Below are 19,424 nucleotides of genomic sequence, written 5' to 3'. Positions count from 1 at the left end.
CCGTCCTACTTGCGCAGGTACTAAGAAGCCTTTGTGAGAATTCATTCACGCGCAGCCAACGTGTCAAGACCTGGAAGCGATAAGAGCTTGTCCAGCAAGGTTTCACTCTCAAGAGCTGCATGACCACAGGGAACAAGGTGTTGGAGTCTACCCAGACCTGCTTCGAACTCGAAAATTTATATGTGCCCTCCCTGTGCCCCACCATACTGTATGTTGATATACAGAACTGAACGCACCAACGAATTTCAATGATGATTGGCTGACGGCGCTCACTCACTGCAGGCCCGTAGTTGGTCAGACTCAGAGTCCAAACTTGAGGAGTCCAGCGAACAAGCGGCCCGGTGCAGTCTGACAGTGCCGCAACAGTGCAATTGCTCTTCGCTTCTTCGGTTCTATGGACCAAGTATTATACATGATATGCGTCGTACAGCGTCAGAAACCTACTATCCGACTGGCGTGAAAAGGGTTTGCGGGGGAAACATCATTGATGTGGGATGATCATTGAAGTTGCTGGCTCGTCGAGACGCAGCAACCACAGTGACTGTATAGGACAAGGTTCGAAGCTTGTGCAATTGCACGTTTGAGGCCCGGCGGCGCCCCTCACAACCCTAACCACCAGGCAGGGTTTTGAGATAGGTCATGCATATGTGAATGCGGTTCGATGTAGGGGGCACCCCCGCTCCGATGCAACATGAGGATCCTTATAACACAAAAGTCACGGCGGCGAGAACAATTGAAGTATGCACTGGCAGGACGCCGCGGGTCCCTCTTAACTCCCGCTGAGTTTGTAGCCAGGGTAATCGATCACTGGTACATGTACTAGTAACTACGCACCGGGAGTGATAGGGAACCACTTGTGGAACACATTCTCGGGATCATACCTCTTCTTCACCTCCTGCAACCGCGCATAATGCTTGCCGAACACAAGCCTCGCCTTCTCCGCCGCGCCCTTCGACACCGCATCGTCGTCGTAATTGCTATACCCCGCCTTCTCCTCCTCGGACAGCTGCGGGTTCGCGTCCTTGAGGAGCCCGATGAGCTCGTAGACCATCTCGCGGCCGCGCGTCGAGTTCTCCTGCGTATCCTCGCCCCACAGCGCGACAACCAGGGCGGAGGGGATGCAGTCGCGGCGGAAGGGTGTCTCCCCGCTGTCGTGCGAGGTGATCCGCTGCAGAGGGTAGTACTCGAAGATGACTCTGGGGTTCGGGCCCGGTCCGGCGTTCAGCGCAGCGGCGCGATCGAATGCCCTGAGCACGGTCTCGTAGTCGGGTCTCCGGTGTGCAGCCCCCTTGAAGTACACCCCTTGGCCGTGGTACAGACTCGCGTTCTATGAACCAGATCAGAGAACAAGTCCTCAGAGGGCGGAGGACCCGGTGGCAGCGTGCTCACCTGCAGCGAATTGACATCCTCGTACGGGATCTCCTTTACCTGGTCCAGTACGGGTCCGATATCGAAGAACCTGTGATAGAACGCCCGACCCTCCGCCTCCGAGCCGTTGTAGAACATGATCACGGCCATCGCAGGCTGCCCATCCGGGCCGACTGTCGCGGCCTGGATCTGGGCAGACCTGTCGCCGGGGCTGTCCCACCACTCCGCTGTGGCTGAAATCAGCGCCTCCAGCTGGCGGCGGTGGTAGAGGGCGCGGCCGGCGAAGACGGTGCGGCGCTGGGGGTGCAGGCGGAAGACGAACTCGGCGACGACGCCGAAGTTGGACCCGCCGCCTCGGATGCCCCAGAAGAGATCGGGATTTTCGGTTTCGTTCGCGGTGACGATCGAGCCGTTTGCGAGGACGACTGTTGCCTGTGGAGGCAAGAACAAACAGTGCGTCTGCGCAAGAAGCTGAGGGAGACTCACCCCGAGAACGTTGTCGAGGGCGAGACCGTGAGTCGGGGAGAGGAAGCCATAGCCCCCACCAAGCGTCAGGCCAGCAACACCCGTCTGTTTCGAGCATCAGCGACTGTACGCAGCAGGCACGAAATCACACTTACGTGGTTTACAGTACCACCGACGGTCGCAAGGCCATGTTCGATCGCGGCCTTGTCTACGGTTTCCCATACCGCACCGCCGCCGACATAGCCAATCCTCTTCGCTGGGTCTACGCGGGAATAATTGAGGTAGCGATGGAGGTCGATGACGAGACCTCCCTCGGTCGAAGACGCGCCTGCCGGGTTATGTCCGCCGCCCTTGATCGCGATCTCTAGGCCGTGCGCGCACGCGTACTTGATAGCGAGGGAGATGTCCTCTGTGTCCTTGACGAACGCGACCATCGCTGCGTTGCGCTTCGCGTTCAGTGCCCAGCGGGAGATCGCCTTCGGGTAGTCGGGGTGGTCGGGTGTGATGAGGTCGCCCTTGAACTCGGCGGGAAAGTCGTGGATGGGGGACATGCTCGCTGCTGGTGCTAGGATGTTGCTACTCCGAGACTGATGAGTTTTGCGAATGCTGAACAGGGACAGCTACGCTAGACTGAATGCGTGAGCAGAATGGTCAAGGAGCCCGAGTGGGGCGACGGCGGGTGGCGATTGTAGAGTCATGTCCAAGACTCTCGTCCTTATGCACTGAGCGACACCTCGACAAGCAATCATCAATCATTCATCACCTCTGCACAGCGTGTATGCGGAACCGGAATCTACATGGGCAGCGGCGGGCCTATGATCCCAAGGCCAAAAGGGGAAAGAGGACCTGGACATGGTTTGAGTGTTTCTCATAGTTGGCGTGACGATCTGGACGCTCGTACCGCCACCCCGACGAATGCTATGGCCAATGAAGGGTACTTGCGAAGACGTCTTCTGGCCATTTGTCGCCAGTAGTTTCGCCTGAAGTGCGGAAGTGCTAGCTCCCTGTGCGTGGGTGCACTTGGACCGTAGCCATGCACTAGCAGAGTCGTATCGGAGGTGATCAGTGCAGACCAGGTGATGCATCAACAACAGAGATCATAAAACATGATGATCATGAGTGTTGAACAAGACTGCTGTTCCGGCTCGGAGCTCGGGGGCTCAAGTAGATGACTGCTGACGAGCAGGGAAGAGAACGCGATGGGAGAACGGCATAGTTCGCTACTATGATAATTCAGTAGTAGTACTCAACCAGTGGCCGTTGTGACTTCCGACCTGATGTACATAGGTCTTGTGTCACGTAGGGTTTCGCAACCCTGCTAGTCCATATTGCGTCTGAAGTCGGGATCGTCTGGAATCTGAGCGCTCATGGCCAGGTACTTAGCATAAGCTTGATATAAGCTCTGAGATCTGAGTTGCCGTAGCCAAGCGACGGCGTACACTCCATTTGCAATCGATGCCGCATGCGGCAGTCCCGTAAGTAAAGCACAACACCGAGAGGGACCCATGATGGGCAGTTTGTGGGCAGTGGACCGTCTATCGTCGGGACGGAACTGTCAGTTACTGTCACGATTTATGCGTCGCTGGGATACATACATAGAGCGATAGAGGCCGGATCAACGCTGACTTCCTTCAATGCAGCTTGCACTTCGGCGCCCTCCGTGCATTGCTGCAGGAAGAGCTGCTGAAGGTCGCCGGGGACGTGTGTTATTCTCCTTGAACATTGTCGAACTTGCCTTGTTCGTGACACCGACGCGCACTCGTCACTCAGGGGAAGGGCTGACGGACGATGACAATCGTGCTTTCTGGTACTTACCCACGACAACCCGAGTCAGGCACCGAAGTAGCGCCGCACGGTGAGCAGCGTCGTTGTGACCACCGGCGCATTCCCTGGCTCTCGCATGATGTGTGGTGATAAGTAGTCATCACTGATCATGCAGCGCACGCCTGTGCAAAGCGCCACATGAATGTGCGCAACGCTCAGTTCTGTATGTGCGCGCAGTAGTTCAAGCTGTCCGACCCCCTCGGAGGACGGAAGCTCGGAGGAGATAAGCTCGGGGGGTATAAGAAGGTCGCGTCGATGAAGTGGGCAATGAAGGGGTGCATGGGTTGGATAATTCATTGTCGTTGCAGACAACAATCCGTGCCGCTGGTGCTGCGACGGCACCGGGGCTGCGGCATGTGTCGAGCCGCATTGCGCATGTGCAAGGGCTGGATATGAGAATAACTCACGAACGCAGGTCATCCCACGAATGGGCAGCGTCAGGCTGCGGTCCAATGGTGCGTGGTTGTTTGCGAGCATCCACGGGTGAGCTGGACTTCGGGAATGTGCCAGCAGGCGAAGCGTAATTGGCCTAGAGCGTCGGTGGGCAGTCACACGGGCAATAGAGATTGGTGATACGTGGGCCTTGTCCAGGCGTGCTGTAGTGCTGAGGATACGCCGGACGCCCGCGGACGGAAGCACGCGAACGACTGAGGATCCTCTGTGCGGAGATGGCCAGTGGGCACTGGGGCAACGAAGCAGCGATCCACGCGGCCGAGGAGCGATGGCATTCAGCGAAGAGCGGGGTGTGGCGACGGGCAGGCGACGAGCAAGGCGCAACTTGGCGGCGGCTGGACAGCGCTGGTGCGGCTGAGGCCGCTGAGCCTGTGCGGCTGGAGCACGGCGGGGGATGGAAGGGCCGGCGCAACCTGGGCGCGACGGGCGTGCGAACAGCGGAGCGGGCGATGACGTCGGGGCCCAGACCACGGCGGCAGGCCACGTTTTGTGCCCGATCTTGGCAATCGACTCCACGGCTCACTGTTTCGGACGTCTTCTGTGCTCGCCTGCTCACCACATCCCTCCCCCCACCACCTCCCCGGCCAGCAACACCCATCCTCCCACCACGGCGCCCAACACGTCGTTCCCCGCCCCCCGTGCCCCCGCCCCCGGCGCCGACGCCCCCCCGGCCGGCGCTGTCGACTCCTTCGCCGCCGCCGTCGACGCCCGCTATGCGTCCCACCACCCCCACCTCGCCCACCTCACCCCCCACGCCGCCCCCGCCCCGTCGCCCTTCGTCCCCCGCGCAACCCCGCGCGCCCCGTCGCTCTCCCTCCCGCCCCCGTCCATCTCTCTGACCATGCCCCAGCCGTTGTCTGCAGGCTCGTCTTCGCTGTCGTCTGCGTCCTCTCCCCCTCTCGCATCACCGGAGACCGCATCTGCGTTCCCAGCACTCGGCCCCGCCGACCTCCTCGAGGCCCTCGCAGACCCCACCGCCCTCATCGTCGACATCCGCCCGTTCAATGCATATGCGACAGCCCGCATACGCGGGTCGCTTTCCCTCTCCGTGCCGTCGACGCTGCTCAAGCGGCCCACCTACGCGCTCGCGCGGCTCGCGCCCATGATTTCGTCCACGTCCGCCCGCGCTCGCTTCGCGACCTGGCGGGATTCGTCGCGCATCATCGTCCACGACGCCGACGCAGGCGGTCTCCTCGAGCGGCCGGCCCTGCTCGGGCTCCTGCGCAAGTTCCGCGCGGAGGGCTTTGACGAGCGCCGGCAGGTCGCATGGATCAAGGGCGGGTTCAACTCTGTATGGCGGGAGCGGCCAGATCTGCTTGATCACTCGCCGCTGCCCGAGGAGGCGGAGGAGGAGGACGACGTTGCAGAGCTCGCCCCGCCCTCGATGGCCATCACTGATAATGCTTCCGTCCACGCGCTGCCGGAGATGGCAAAGAGCTCAAGTGCACCCGCGACAACAGCGACGTTCAAGGCACTACGCACCAAGGCACTGCCGATGAGCGCGTTCACGAGTGCATCGACGCTCGCGGCGCCGCGCGCGCTCCACGCTCCAATGCCTGCGACGTCGGCTGAGGGGGTAAGTATGCCGTCGCTCAGCAAAGTGACGACTGACCTCGCACGCGTTTCCATCTCGCAGGCTGCAACTGCTCCCACTTCTGCGGCAGGGCTGGAACCGTCAGCGTCACGCGGAGCAGGACCATCGCTGCTCGCGGCACGCGCATCCAAGTCGCACAATCCGATGGATCCGCAGGCCACACCGTCCGCGTTCAACCTCCGTCTGCCCGCATTTTCGAGTGCGCCTGGCACGGTGCGCGCACAAACCGCGCAGACCACACACCCATTCCCCCCAGTCGCAGGCACAAGTATCATGCCTACGCTCAGTGCGAGCTCTGCAAGCCCGGTTGCCTTCTCGACGACAGTGGGTGGGATGCGGCCACATCGGCATTCCGTACCGCACGGCAGACCGGTGAGTGTTCAGTCCACGTTGTTGCGTATCATAGGGGTGTGGCCGAGTATGAATGACATTGATCGGAGCGATGAGGCAGACAAGCCTTTTTACCTCTGTTGGCTGCTAGCTGGCTGCTACTTGGATGAGGCGCTCGCACAAGAGTGGAGAGAAGGAGGAGAGGAGAGGTCGTTCCGGAGGTTGCCGTTAGACTTTAAAGGCACAGGGGAACGAAGCTGGGGCGTGCTCGCCCAGTGTCACGTAACCCTAGCCTTCTCCGTACCGATCTCCCCGGTGCGCCAGCAGTAGTGGTATTGCGCCCATGCCCATGCCCAGCGCCGGTAACGTACTGCCGATGCGGGCTGCCCCCGTTCCTCACGGACTGCTAGTTCCGGGTGCACGTAAGCCTGGCATGGGCAATGATCTCGGACGCTGTCCCGGTTTGACTCGCCTGCGCCATGCTCCGGGGTTGGGCGTCATGCCAGGCTGTTACGCGGACATCGCTCAGTACATATGACCAGCCGCTGACACGAGCCTCTTTCTAGGTCGCGTTTAACGCGTTCTTTGACGCGATCCGGCAGAACCTCGAGCTCGCGCACAGGACGGAACCAGCCGGCGAGGGAGGGCGCGGAGCAGGCATTGCGCTGCGCCTCCCACGACGCGTGAGGAGGCGCGTTGGGGATCTGCCGTTTGACTGGCTCCGGGAGATCGCGCGCCGCAGTGGGCGTGCGAGCGAGAGTAGTAGTGAAAGCGAGAGTGAGGAGGAGGAGGAGGGATCTCAGCAGGACGGCGTGGTGATCAGGGAGGCGCCCGTTGCGTCGGCGCTCAAGCGACATCATACGTCAAGGCATCCGCCACCGTCAAATTCGTCGAAACACATGAATGTCGGGCCGCGCTCGACGACTCCTCCGCTGTCCCCGCCCTCCTCGCCTGTGCGCTCGCCCCCGCAGCACGCCCACCAGCGGCAGCATGCCCGACCACATGCACAGACCTTCCCCGCGCCCAGAGAGACGAGACCTGGTCCGCCGGCGGCGCCCACCAAGCGCAAGCCCACACCGCTCGCAGACGACGCGGCGGATTCAGCCGATGAGGACGCGATGTCCGTGTCGAGCCAGAGCCCGCCGAGCGCAGAGGACCTGGCGCGCGAGCTGGAGCTGCAGTTCTACAGGATCGAGCTTGGCGAGCAGCGCAGGCTGATGGGGGTCATGGAGCACCACAGCTTGGAGAGCCAGCCGGGCACGGGCGACGTGGGCGCGGGCGCCGCGGGCGTCGTGCCTGTCGTCTCGGGAGACCCAGGAGAGAAGGCGATGGAGGAGGAAGACTTCCCGTTCAGTATCACTGCGGGGTTGGAGAAGGGGAACAAGAATCGGTGAGTTGGCTTGCCAGTCTCGGTATATGTCGGTCGGCGTGTGTTCTGGTCTGCGCCCGTGAAGCGTGGGGTGCCAGTCTGGCGGGCGCAATAGGTGCGCCGGATCGCTGGTCTGGATCGGGTCCTTTCGGGGCGATAGGCTCGCCATCACCTTGGTTCGGCCTGCCGAGGCTCGGTCTGCGGGCCCGTCTCGCGCTGCAGGGCGGGTTCCACGTCTGGTTTAGCCAGTGGATGTTGCTGAGCTCGAATGCTTACCAATGTGCTGAACAGATATCGGAATATATGGCCGTTCGAACATGCGCGTGTCCGCCTGCGCAAAGCGCGTCCCGATGACGACGACTATATGAACGCGAGTTATGTGCAGCCTTTGGGCACGAAGAAGCGCTATATCGCGACGCAGGGCCCGTTGGCCGCGACGTACAACGACTTCTGGACGTAAGTGTTGGATATGTTTGCTTGCCTGCGGGTGCTGAGAAGGTGCTTGGCAGGCTTTGTTGGGAACAGAACGTTCACGTGATTGTCATGCTTACCCGCGAGATCGAGGGAAACACTGTTAAGTGTGGCAAGTATTGGACGGAAGGCGAATACGGCCCGCTTCGACTCCAGCTGCTCGCGACGGACGATACCCCCGAGCGCGAGCGCCGGCGCCGCGAGAAGGAGACGAACGGCGGGTTCTTCTCCGCACACGTGCCGCCGCCGCCGAAGTCCACGCGCAAGTCGAGGCGGCAGCAGAAAGCAGGCAGCGACTCAGACAGCGAGCGTGATATCGTGCGTAGGGTGTTCAAGCTCACGCATACGGGCTACCCGCAAGCGAAGCCGCGCGTTGTCACGCAGCTGCAGTACCTCGCCTGGCCGGACTTCAACGTCCCGGAGGACCCCCGCGGGCTGCTCGGCTTGATTCGTGAAGTGGAGGAGGCGGCGGCGCGGTCTCACAAGGCGGGCGATAAGACATGGGGCGAGGGCCCGATGCATCCTGGACCCTGGCCTTCGCGAATGTCAATCCCGACACCGTCGCCACCGAAGGAGCACGCCCAGCCGGCTGTGCCCAGTACGATCGTGGAGGACGTGCCCCTGGACGACAATGACGTCGACCCGTTGACAGGAGTCTCGCGACGCGTTGTCGACAACCCGCCTGTCCTGCTCCACTGCTCTGCTGGTGTCGGACGCACCGGCGGGTACATCGCCGTGGACGCTGTCCTTGACGGGATACGGAGAGAGCTTCGCACGCAGAAGGAGCAGGTGCGCGCGTCGCCCGATCGGATGGACGTCGACACCAGCCCAAGTCTGTCTGCGTCTGGCGAAGGCGCTGAGAGCCCGTCTGCGTCTGGCGAAGGCGCTGGGAGTCCGTCCCCGTCTGGTGAAAGCACAGAGAGTCGGTCGCGCGCTTCGCCGCCTGTGCCGGAGCTGACGGTCCCTGTTGCCGTCGGGACGGACCAGGTGCACGTTCGCGTTGCGGGATTCACGGAATCGATGGACGTCGACGGCGAACGTAAGCGGGAGCCGGGCGCGTCGAGTGGGAAGGGCAAGCCTGCGCGCAAGGAGGTGCCCCGCACGGTGGTGCCCGCGTCGTCCGAGCTCGTGAACGAAGTGCGGCGCGCTACCATGCTGAGGTGGCCGTCGGTGTCGACGAGCACGAGCGGCGATACTGCGCCGGTAGCCGGGAAGGACTGGGAATCGAGCAGCTCGGAATCTTCGCAGATCCCGTCCAGACCAACCACACTCTCAGCGACTCTGTCAGGGGAATCATCGGCGCCCTCGAGGTCCTGTCATTCGAGCGCAAGTCCACCCTCCAGTCATACGGGCAGCTCGACGAGCCTGTCGGCAGCGATGGCGAAGCAGACTGCGCACATGTCCTTGTCGCAGAAAGAGAAGGCTGAGCGTGAAGGATCAACGCTTCCCAGGGACGTGGACCACCAGTTGCGACCCACCGAGCACGCTCGACACTCTCAGCGGCAGTCGGACGTGGAGACGCACGCTAGTCGCTTGGACACGTGGAGGTCAGAAGTGCGCCCGTCGGACTCACCTCCCAGTGCTGCCGTATCCCGCTCGTCCAAGAGCCCGGACACGACTGTAGCCACGGGAGGGCAGGCGGATGCGGAGGGTACTGGCCAGGGCGAGAGCTCGCAATACCAGCGCGGGCGCGCCTTTGACTTCGCTCACCCTCGTCGCCTGCACACGGATTTGTCGCCGCCTCTGGTCTCCACGTATGACGAGCCCATCCGCCGAGTGATCGAAGACATGCGCGAGCAACGCATGAGTCTCTGCCAGAGCTTGCGCCAATACGTCTTCGTGTATCGCGCCGTGATCGAGGGGACGTTGATGATTATAGATCAGGAGAGGGAGAAGGAGGAACTGGCTCGCTCGTCGCTGGAGGCAGCACAGGAGGCCAAGCCTAGTCGAGGACGCGTACCGGACCGCCAAGACGTCGATATGGAGGGACTGATGTACTCACCAGAGACTGTTCCCTCCGCGAGCGCGGGTGCGTTGAGGGAGCGCGGCATGGCGCGGACCCGCAAAATCTCCGATTACATGCGCGAGGACGCCGCGATCGATGGACATCACCTCGCCATGTCGCCCGGCGGGATGAAGCGCGGTGCGAGCCCGACGGAGTTGCCAAAGGAAGACGTGCAAGGCGAGGCGATGCTCACGAAGCGGCCAAGCATCAAGCGTACGGCGAGAATGGACATCGTCTGAGTCTGAGGATGACGAGGACTTGGAGGGTGTTTATGTGCCTCGTGTCGACGCCTTCGGTACTTGTACGTACCCCGTGTGCTTCCTCTCGGACCTTCGCCTTCAGGATTCGACTGCGTCATTGCTGTCGCTGGAAGTTGGGCCACCTGCCCCTCCTCTTACGTTCCCCTCATGGTCGCTCGGGCACTCGACGTCACACACTGGTGTCGCTGCCAGATGTGTGCCGCACTTTGTCTGAGTCTAACATTTTCCTTACGGTTTTTGGGAGCTTGTTCGGTTTGTACGGACGGATTTGGTTTCATGTGCTGTCCCTAAGATTTCCGTTGCTATCGCTGGTTCACGTCTCTTGTGTCTTTGGCCCTGTATTCTGCGCGCATGATACACACCACTCACTTACACACGACACGGCAGGCTGCACACAACGCTGTCTCATTAACATTGCGCACATATGTACTACTGTATCATGTAGAACGTGTAGTCTAATTATAGTATCCACATACATTTGCATCATCCTCTACGCTCGTGATGGTCGACGTCGGGGAGCTTGTGAATCTGGCGCACAGAGACTTCTAGTGATGTCATTCCTTATGAGGCGCCGTGCTTCACGACCTCCGAGCCTTGTCCTTCTCCAAGCTTAAGATTCTGTCTGCGAAGAAGCTGACGTCGGCAATATGTACTGTAATTTAAACTCGGCCGACAGCAGAGAGGAGTCAAGGACGACAAACGGCTCGCCGCTGATTGGCTTCCCGGGTCTCTAATTACGTAAGATGCCGCATTAGGGGATGGTCCTGACGATGACAAAAGTTGTGGGACGTGCTTACATCGTTAACCCGCCACCGCCGTCCTCCGCATCCACCCCCAGCCTCTCGACGCTCTCTCTCTCGGACGTCGCAGCCATGGCGTCCTCAGTCGCCCGTCTGCACCGCATGCAATGTTCCCTCGCATCCTCCTTCGCGTCGTCTTCGTCGAGCCGCGCCATGATCTACCTCCCCAGCCACCGCCATGCCATGATGTCCGCGCTCTCTCGTGACGGCCAACCGACAACAACATCCCTATCCTCCAAGCCGTTGGGCCAGACACCACCCGTGGTCATTCCCTCGCAGAAGGCGGGAGAGCCCTCAGCAAAGGCGCTCTCGCCCGACGCTGCGTCGCCGCAAATAGCAGCGCGACCTCCGCCGGCTCCGAAGGCTGAGCGGCGCAAGCCCACCATCAAGGCAACAAAGGCTGCTATCACACTTGTGCGTCGTGCAGTACTGCTCCGTTTCTCATTCGCTAACTTACCGATGGCGTGATCAAGACACCGGGTGCGGTACAGCGACTCCGTGCACTGCTCAAGGGACCCACCCCTCAGCTTATACGCATTGGCGTGCGGAACAAGGGCTGTGCAGGACTGTCGTACCACCTCGAGTACGTCGACAAGCCGGAAAAGTTCGACGAGGTCGTGGAGCAGGACGGGGTCAGGGTCCTCATCGACAGCAAGGCACTCTTCTCCATCATTGGCAGCGAGATGGACTGGCACGAGGACGCGCTGAGGTGTGTCTCCTTCCCCATCGTGCTCATCCTCTTGCTCACGCTTGTGTTCACAGCGCAAAGTTCGCATTCATGAACCCGAACATCAAGGACGCATGTGGGTGCGGAGAGTCATTCAGCGTCGGGTCATGAGCACGCGCCGCGAGTTGTACGCATACACGTCCTCTACATATCCCCGGATGCTTGTACACATGAGCTAATATCCCCCGCCTCACCCTACATCTGTATCCATATATCACACTCCGGTAATATACTAGATGGTGTTCGGACTGACATGCACCGTCTTGTCATGAAGCATGGCTCAGCACATGAATGCGAGCAACAAATCGTTCAACTGGCTCCTACGAGAATGACTCTTCTCGTCTCTGCGTCTGAATATTCAGCCATTTCAAGTTTGCAATCCATTCGTGTATCGTCACTGACTCAACGATAACAATGTGCCAGCTCTACGGTATGTAGCATTCGAAGAACCTCGGACCAGCTATGATATTGCGGCTGGTGCGCCCCAATACGCATCATTATACTGGTGCTTAAACTCGCTGTTGAATTACTAGTGCGGACATTGAGCGGACGGAGATTTAGACCGAAGGATGTGCAGCGATGGACGGGTTATGTACAGTGTTCCGAGCGCGTCACGCAGCCAGCCACGGGCTGTGACCTCCGACATTGTCTGGCTTCCCAGTATCGCGGATCATGTATGCGAGATGGTAGTGTACCCGCACTGATGTAACAGCAACAAATCGTGGTTGGAATAACAACTATATTTACGAGAATGTCGCGTGAACGGTGCTACATCTCTACATCTAGGGCATCGCCGCTCGTCCAGTCCGAGTCCTTTCATGAGTCTGTCTCTCGGCGTCGGAACACAGTGCGCAAAATGCGCCGCGTACGACGAGGCTACAGAAATCAGGTGAACAGCAGTATGTATGGCAGCTTGTGTGCACTCACAGGACTCGACCCACTGATACCGGCGAATGTACAAGATCAGGACAGTCAGCCTGACGAGTCCGGCGCATGCTCAGCGTCGTCCTCTCGCTGCACCTCTACTCCAGTCTTGGACTCCTGGTTTTGTCTCGCTTCATGGAATTCATCCATGTTGCTCCTCCACTTAGTTTCCTCTTCGAAACTGTATACGGTACTAAGAAAGGTACACAGCTTGTCTTTGTCATTGCAGCGGACCAATTGTACCACGTACGTCAATATGCCCCGGACATTGCAGCGTGGCATCTTCCGTCTAATGAGCTCGTCCCACCGGTTGTGCCGCTCGCGAAATGATGATTCTGTACCAAATAGTTCTTCAGGCGAGGTCCAGTCGTTGTCAGCATCGTCGAAGCCTAGACATATACCACCCGGTGCGATATCGGCGAAGTATTCTGCTTGCAATGTGTCGTCCAATTGCACCAAGATACCGTCTTCCTCCATCATCGTCAACGCACCATCCAAGTCATCGGCTGCATGAGCTGCACGGATGAAAAAAATCACAGACATGGATGCGAGATACTTTGAAGGGATCCGAGAGACAATATGAGGAATCCAGGACCACGCAACGAAGGGATGGCGCAGGTAAATCTGCAATCGCCACAAGCTTGCATGGCTTGACAGGTTGAGGTGTTGTTCTACTAACAGCTATGGTGAATCAGATAACCCGAGAGCGAACATATACAACTTGCCTACAGTGGAATCAACAGTGTCACTATCCATGGAAGAATCAGGATCAATATAGAGCGTGAAGACTTCCATCGAGCCCGCACTTGCATCCAACAGCGCTTGACTTCTGCTGCCTCTCGACGATGGATGCAAGTCACCGACAACCGCGAGAACGAGCTTGCGTAGCCGAGAAACCTGGCTGATTCGCACAAGGAGGTCTTGAATTGCGGGCGCAACCCACCGCACGTCGAGCTGCTCCAGATGTGCCGAGTTCACCGGGAGAGAGACAGGAGAGACTGGGTGTTTCTGCGAGCACTCAACACCGTCGCACCATAGTGTCCCCAGGCCAGGGAGTGCCGAGATGAGACGGGCTAGTTGGGCGATGCTCGGCACGGTGACATTGGTGATGGCTAAGGTGTGGACAAGGCGAAATGCGGTGAGGCATTCAAAGCATTGCATCCTCATCGAGCCAACGGTCCATTCCGCGTCCGTAATGCTGATCATTAAGAGCTCCGGGAGCTTCCCGGAAAGCATGGCGGCAAACGTTCCGAGATGTTGAATCACTGAACGCTCGTCAGATGCACTATGACCCGAGATGACGACCTGTTGGACGACACCGCGGAGGCGCGGTCTCTCGCGGAGTGTCCTGGAAAGTGAAAGGACGTCGTTTCGGCCGCGAAGGTGAATGCGCTGACGGAGATGGTACCAGGTGTGAAAGTACCAGTCCCTGCATACCAGTGCGCACGATCGAAGCGCCAGCAGATTTGGATTGCCAGTCACAGATATGTGGCCAAGAAACAATTCCGCGGCCAGTTGGTCAATGATGCGTCCGCAGATCTCGGTGGGCAACCGCGGAGCTGGATCATCCCGAGACGACGCTCCGGAGGCAGTCGTCCTACTAGTCCATGTCCCGTATCAGCGGCACGTCTCGCATTCCACTTGAACTCGTACTCACGTCAGTGCACCTTCTTCCATGTCTGTACAATGGTTTGCGAACAGACTGTAGTACTAGTAGTGCGAATTTGTACGAGAGTCTGCAAGGATGGCGAGCCGCGAATTAGGAGCCCACGGTCACCGTACGCGAGTGGCGCCGGCGGTGCCGGCTGCGTACCTGGATATCCTGAGGCACGAAGGTTGAAGGAATTGTCTACGTCTGCCTAGGGAGACTAGCGTACCTTGCGACTTATGAATATATGAATGGTTGTGGTAGGGCGCCGCAACGGCGCGGTCCTGCCCAGTACCAACTCGTCGACGTTGCCAGCTGCAAGACAGAAGACCGGTGCTGCTGCGCGCCCGGTGCATTCGACGGATATCTGGCATCCACTATACGCTGCTCGCAGACTCCTGGCGCTCGATGGCTCGCATCCAGGATTGTTTCCTGCTGTTGTCACTGCCGTCCTACGCCTCCCTGCCTTCCAGAAGCTCGTCCTGGTCCCGCACTGGGTCGAAACATGCTCAAGCGTCCTGTAGGCTGAATAGCTTGTGTTATAGCCTCACACGCTGCAATCGAGGTCTACGCCGCCTACCGGCTTCGCCTGCCAGTGGGCCTTGGCCGCGGGCGACTTTTGACATGAGTACGCCAGATGTGTGCTCCATTGATGCCCATCGTGTTCTGCATAGGCCTCAACGTTCTCAACGTGACTTCGCCCCGATCAATGCTGGCGACCTGCCATGGTACAACATCCCGTTCCGAAGAGGGCCCACACGTCCGCTGTGCGTGTACTATGTGCATGTATTTCACGCCACTTGAAGTCAGCTCAAACACATCGCCGCGAGGCTTCTCGTCCGCTCGCGTCACCCGTCTTGGACCAGACGTGCGTGCGAGCCAAAGAGCTGAGGACCGATGAGATGCCTCCATACATCTCTGGACAAGCTCTGGTTGTACGGACAAAGGTGCGCCTCTCATTGCTGCTGAAAATGTCTCAACTTACCTGCCGTTGTCTGCAAGACTGTAATCGCGGCGTCCTGCTCCTCCACACCTCAAGCTCGATGAAGTAAGGTTGCCGTCCACGCCTACGACAGCCTGACCACTTTGCGGTCAAGTGCACCGGCTACGAGGAGGCACCAGTCGCGAGCGCAATCCAGTTGCGACACCTCGGTCAATCACATGTCGGTTCTGTGCGCGTCCCATCGTGATGCCCTTACTTGCTAGGATCTTGCGCGCATCGACGGGCCAGCTATGCTATGAACGGTCCCGGGAATTCCTCCAGCACGTCGATGTGATCGATCTCATGTTCGCCAATACGCTTCGGTCTAGGACACCACCCGCCGCTGGGAGATCACGCCATATGCGGCGTATCGCTCGGGAACAAGGCTGGCTATAGCGCATCTCACGCCCCACGTCGATCGACGGGTGCTCTGCATTTTGTGTATATGGGATGACCCGCTGTCAATCAACATTCTCGGGCTCACTCTGAAGTTTCCCAAATCCACCGCGGCAACATTGACATTGCCTAACCTCTGGGGCACGAACGTTCGTCGAAGTAAACGTCCCGACCATCGGACGCATGACCTGCCGCATAATGTGCAAGATCGAGCAGCACGATATCGCGCTGGTGTGGAGGAGGAGGAGGGGGGAGGGGGGGTCCGACAGCCCTATTCGCCCACCGTTTCCTTGTATTAGACGCTTTTGTCCTGACTACACCCACCAAGCGCCGCTCGCGACAAACCTGGGAGGATCGACAGTCGCCGAGCGTCGAGACAGGCAACATTGCCGACCTGCGGATGGCGCATTGGCTCACGACTCACGCGGCGGGTGCTGAGGACGGTGGAGGTGTGGTCAATGCCGCTCGTTCACTTCCGCCGGTCGCGGTCGTCCACTACGTCCATGACCCGATTGTTCTTGTCCGTTGTCCGTAGCCGTACCCGTATACCAATGGTGCGTAACACCTTTCAAGTCGGTACAGGTGCTGTAGTAGTACTGGCGTAATGATGTCGAGGGGGGGGGTGTTCTCCGACATTGTCTGCCTTCCCGTACAGTGTATACAGTAGCCCGGATCGTGTATGCGAGATGGTAGTGTACCCGCACTGATGTAATGGTGACAACAAATCGTGGTTCATAATATACATATACGAGGATGTCCCGCGAACGGTATGACGTCTCTGTACAAAGCATCGCCGCTCGTCCAGTCCTTTCATGAGTCTCTCTCTTGGCGTCAGAACAAAATGCGCAAAATGCGCCGCTACAGAGACCAGGTGAACAACAGTATGTATGGCAGCTTGTGCCATGCACTCACAGGACTCAATACACTAATCCAGGCGAGTGTACAAGATCAGGACAGTCAGCCTGACGTGTCCGGCATATGCTCCGCGTCGTCCTCTCGCTGCACCTCTATTCCGGCTTTGGCCTCCTGTTGTTGTCTCGCTTCTTAAATTCATCCATGTTGCTCCTCCATTTCTTTCCCTCTTCGAAACCGTATACGGTACTAAGAGAGGTACACCGCTTGTCTTTATCATTCAAGCGGACCAATTGTACCACGTACGTCAATATGCCCCGTCCATTGCAGCGCGGCATCTTCTGTCTAATGAGCTTGTCGCACCGGTTGCGCCGCTCTCCGAATGATGATTCTGTACCAAATAGCTCTTCAGGCAGGGTCCAGTCATTGTCAGCATCGTCGAAGCCTAGACATATACCACCCGGTGCGATATTGGCGAAGCACTCTGCTTGCAATATGCCGTCCAATCGCACCAAGATACCGTCTTCCTCCATCATTGTCATCGGCCCATCCAAGTCATTGACTGCATGGTCTGCACGAAAGTAAAACAAAACAGAAATGGCCATGAGATTCTTTGAAGGGATTCGAGAGATGATGTGAGGAATCCAGGACCACGCAACGAAGGTGTGTTACAGGTAAAGCTGCAATCGCCACAAGCTTTCATGATGTGACAGGTTCAGGTGTCGCTCTACTTGCAGTCATGGTCAATCAGATAACACAAGAGCAAGCATGGACAACTTGCCTACAGTGGAGTCAACAGCGTCACTATCCATGAAAGAGTCAGGCTGCAGATAGAGTGTGAGGACTTCCACCGAGGCCGCACTTGCATTCAACAAAGTTTGACTTCTGCTGCCTACGGAGAACAATGTGAAGTCTTCGTTCACTCCGAGACGGAGAGTGCGTAGCCGGGAAGCCTGGCTGATTCGCCCAAGGAGGTATTGAATTGCGGGTGCAATCCATTGCACGTCGAGCTGCTCCAGATGTGCAAAATTCAGCGCGGGAGAGAAACAGGAGAGACTGGGTGTTTCTGTGCGTAGTTGACATTCAAGCAATATAGACATCCCAGGCCAGGAAGTGCTGAGATGAGCTGGGCCAGTTGGGCGATGCTCCACACGGTGACGTTGACGATGGTTAGTGTATGGATGAGGTGAAATGTGGCGAGATATCGAATGTCTTTCATCCTCATGAAGCCAAAGGTCCATTGCGCGTCCTTAATGATGATCATCGACAGCTCTGGGAGCTTCCCGGCAAGCATAGCGGCAAACATTCCGAGATGTTGAATCACTGCCAAATGCTGGCGAGATGGATGACCCGAGATGATGACCTGTTGGACGAAACCACGGAGGCGTGGTCTCTCGCGGAGTGTCCTGGAAAGTGAAAGGACGTCGTTTCGGTGACGAAGGTGAACACGCCGGCGGAGATGGTACCAGGTGTGAAAGTACCAGTCCCTGCACACTAGTGCGCACGATCGAAGTGCTAGGAGATCTGGATTCCGAGCCAGTTTTCTGTGGCCAAGATCCAGTCCCGCCGCTACATGGACAATGATCCGTGCGCAGACCTCGGTGGGCAACCGCGGAGCTGGATCATCCTGAGGTGACGCTCCGGAGGCGGTCATCCTACCAGTACATGTGCCGTATCAGCACGTCTCGCACGCCACTTGAATCTGTACTCACTTCGATGTACCTTCTTCCATGTCGGTACAATAGAGTATACACAGACTGTAGATGAGCGAATTCGTCCGGAGATTCTGCAAGGATGACGAATTAGGAGCCCAAGGAATTGTCTTCAGCAGAGGAGCCCTACCAGCAGTTGATCCTGAGACTACGTCCGTTGGTGTGATGAAGATAACACGAGACGGCTTGTGGCTCGCGTGCACCGCCAGGAGACCGTGACCACTGTTGTATATCGAGGCTGCTACTTAGTACGTTCTGCAAGGTAAATCACATCAGCACGACTCACACAGCCAATTGAACTCGCATCTGTGACGACTTTAATGACCTTTTGTTGCTGCTATGCGAAGGAGTCGCAGCCGGCGAATGAAGGGAAATGGGCGGAGCTAGTGGCAGAGGCCAACTGGTGTGATATATCGCAGTAAACAGTGCTCACCGGTACTTGCAGAAGCGCCATGAAGACACACAAACTCAATTGCAGTGTTGTGTTCTGAGTGGTCGCCGCCCTTGGAAGCACAGGTGAGCCAACTCCTGGATGGCCCACGACTGAGGGCAGCCTGAGGAGAGTCCCATTAATACAAAGTGATGGTTGGACCGTCTGATTAGTGACGCATGACTAGCAGCGACCGTGCCGCTAAGACTGTGAGCGAGCGTATACGGAGGACCAGTGTCCTTGCATGCAGTGCGAGCTGTCCTGGAGAACGTGTGGAGACATACTGAATTGAACGTCGAACCTTGAGTCTATTCGACATATGCTCGTCGATAATCAAACAGGACCGCTTGAATGGGCACTTCAGATTCCATGCTCTCTGTACCAGCAGACCGTTCGAGTATCAGATCGTGCGGTCGAAGTAGACGGAGACCACCCGTATGTCAATGCCACATCTACTTGGGGCAAGAGACAGTACTTTACGTCGGATCTCCCATATGTAGAGCCTCCATTCGCCCGCCTGTCAAGAAAGTCAGTGCCAGTCAGCTATACCCGGCCACGGATGCAAAACAACATTTACCTACAGACGCCTGGCGTGACTTTGTACACGGATCCATTGCTAGCCCTCGACCTGCCTGACCATGAGGTGGAACACAGTTGATATAAGAGTCCTGACGTAGTAATCCGTTACTCTGCACGCGAGTGAACGTCGCGGGAATGGCCAGAGCCCAGACAAGCGAAGTAAATAGCCATCGCGCACGCAATCCTGTAACAAAAGGCGCATTGACGTACCGACGAAGTACATGCAGTACGTACT

The 19,424-nt window shown here is 58.3% G+C and overlaps 5 protein-coding genes across 5 annotated transcripts; 2 read left to right on the top strand and 3 right to left on the bottom strand.

The window, feature by feature from the left end:
- Positions 1-662: 662 nt before the first annotated feature.
- On the bottom strand, positions 663-2,505 carry C8Q71DRAFT_58980 (uncharacterized protein). Its single transcript, XM_047919557.1, has 3 exons — positions 1,989-2,505; positions 1,390-1,938; positions 663-1,327 (listed from the first exon to the last, which is right to left on the bottom strand). Exons 1-3 carry the CDS (start codon positions 2,382-2,384, stop codon positions 827-829), a joined length of 1,446 nt encoding a protein of 481 aa, XP_047779015.1. The 5' UTR covers positions 2,385-2,505; the 3' UTR covers positions 663-826.
- Positions 2,506-4,951: 2,446 nt separating this feature from the next.
- On the top strand, positions 4,952-10,118 carry C8Q71DRAFT_796909 (uncharacterized protein; the record flags this gene model as incomplete). The annotated part of the gene is made up of 11 exons (XM_047925712.1): positions 4,952-5,621; positions 5,775-6,076; positions 6,601-6,849; positions 7,045-7,424; positions 7,695-7,859; positions 7,913-8,465; positions 8,487-8,618; positions 8,643-8,706; positions 8,728-8,766; positions 8,794-8,834; positions 8,862-10,118. The coding sequence occupies 11 exons, from the start codon at positions 4,952-4,954 to the stop codon at positions 10,116-10,118; spliced, it is 3,852 nt and encodes a 1,283-aa protein (XP_047779014.1).
- A 698-nt stretch (positions 10,119-10,816) lies between these two features.
- On the top strand, positions 10,817-11,939 carry C8Q71DRAFT_759723 (uncharacterized protein). Its single transcript, XM_047923802.1, has 3 exons — positions 10,817-11,353; positions 11,413-11,648; positions 11,702-11,939. The coding sequence occupies exons 1-3, from the start codon at positions 10,898-10,900 to the stop codon at positions 11,775-11,777; spliced, it is 768 nt and encodes a 255-aa protein (XP_047779013.1). The 5' UTR covers positions 10,817-10,897; the 3' UTR covers positions 11,778-11,939.
- A 416-nt stretch (positions 11,940-12,355) lies between these two features.
- C8Q71DRAFT_58873 (uncharacterized protein) lies at positions 12,356-14,484 on the bottom strand. Its single transcript, XM_047919550.1, has 6 exons — positions 14,468-14,484; positions 14,248-14,412; positions 13,316-14,190; positions 12,841-13,264; positions 12,594-12,783; positions 12,356-12,542 (listed from the first exon to the last, which is right to left on the bottom strand). The coding sequence occupies exons 2-5, from the start codon at positions 14,265-14,267 to the stop codon at positions 12,639-12,641; spliced, it is 1,464 nt and encodes a 487-aa protein (XP_047779012.1). The 5' UTR covers positions 14,268-14,412; positions 14,468-14,484; the 3' UTR covers positions 12,356-12,542; positions 12,594-12,638.
- Positions 14,485-17,361: 2,877 nt separating this feature from the next.
- Positions 17,362-18,354, bottom strand: C8Q71DRAFT_58849 (uncharacterized protein). Its single transcript, XM_047919549.1, has 3 exons — positions 18,311-18,354; positions 18,181-18,254; positions 17,362-18,123 (listed from the first exon to the last, which is right to left on the bottom strand). The coding sequence occupies exons 2-3, from the start codon at positions 18,198-18,200 to the stop codon at positions 17,499-17,501; spliced, it is 645 nt and encodes a 214-aa protein (XP_047779011.1). The 5' UTR covers positions 18,201-18,254; positions 18,311-18,354; the 3' UTR covers positions 17,362-17,498.
- Between the last annotated feature and the right edge of the window lie 1,070 nt (positions 18,355-19,424).

The sequence above is a fragment of the Rhodofomes roseus genome (genome assembly GCF_022264815.1).
Source record: "Rhodofomes roseus strain CIRM-BRFM 1785 chromosome Unknown C8Q71scaffold_10, whole genome shotgun sequence".
NCBI lineage: Eukaryota > Fungi > Basidiomycota > Agaricomycetes > Polyporales > Fomitopsidaceae > Rhodofomes > Rhodofomes roseus.
The sequence above is the reverse complement of the archived record's forward strand: the minus strand, read 5'-3'. Positions and strand labels throughout refer to the sequence as shown.

Coding starts and splice junctions, on each gene's coding strand:
- C8Q71DRAFT_58980 (XM_047919557.1), bottom strand. CDS start 2,384: ATGTCCCCCATCCACGACTTTCCCGCCGAGTTCAAGGGCGACCTCATC. Junction 1,939..1,988: donor TCGGTGGTACTGTAAACCAC/GTAAGTGTGATT, acceptor TGCTCGAAACAG/ACGGGTGTTGCTGGCCTGAC. Junction 1,328..1,389: donor AGGATGTCAATTCGCTGCAG/GTGAGCACGCTG, acceptor TCTGGTTCATAG/AACGCGAGTCTGTACCACGG.
- C8Q71DRAFT_759723 (XM_047923802.1), top strand. CDS start 10,898: ATGGTCCTGACGATGACAAAAGTTGTGGGACGTGCTTACATCGTTAAC. Junction 11,354..11,412: donor CAAAGGCTGCTATCACACTT/GTGCGTCGTGCA, acceptor GGCGTGATCAAG/ACACCGGGTGCGGTACAGCG. Junction 11,649..11,701: donor TGGCACGAGGACGCGCTGAG/GTGTGTCTCCTT, acceptor TTGTGTTCACAG/CGCAAAGTTCGCATTCATGA.
- C8Q71DRAFT_58849 (XM_047919549.1), bottom strand. CDS start 18,200: ATGGAAGAAGGTACATCGAA. Junction 18,124..18,180: donor ATGGAAGAAGGTACATCGAA/GTGAGTACAGAT, acceptor ATGTACTGGTAG/GATGACCGCCTCCGGAGCGT.
- C8Q71DRAFT_58873 (XM_047919550.1), bottom strand. CDS start 14,267: ATGGAAGAAGGTGCACTGAC. Junction 13,265..13,315: donor CACTGTTGATTCCACTGTAG/GCAAGTTGTATA, acceptor CATAGCTGTTAG/TAGAACAACACCTCAACCTG. Junction 12,784..12,840: donor AATGTCCGGGGCATATTGAC/GTACGTGGTACA, acceptor TACCTTTCTTAG/TACCGTATACAGTTTCGAAG.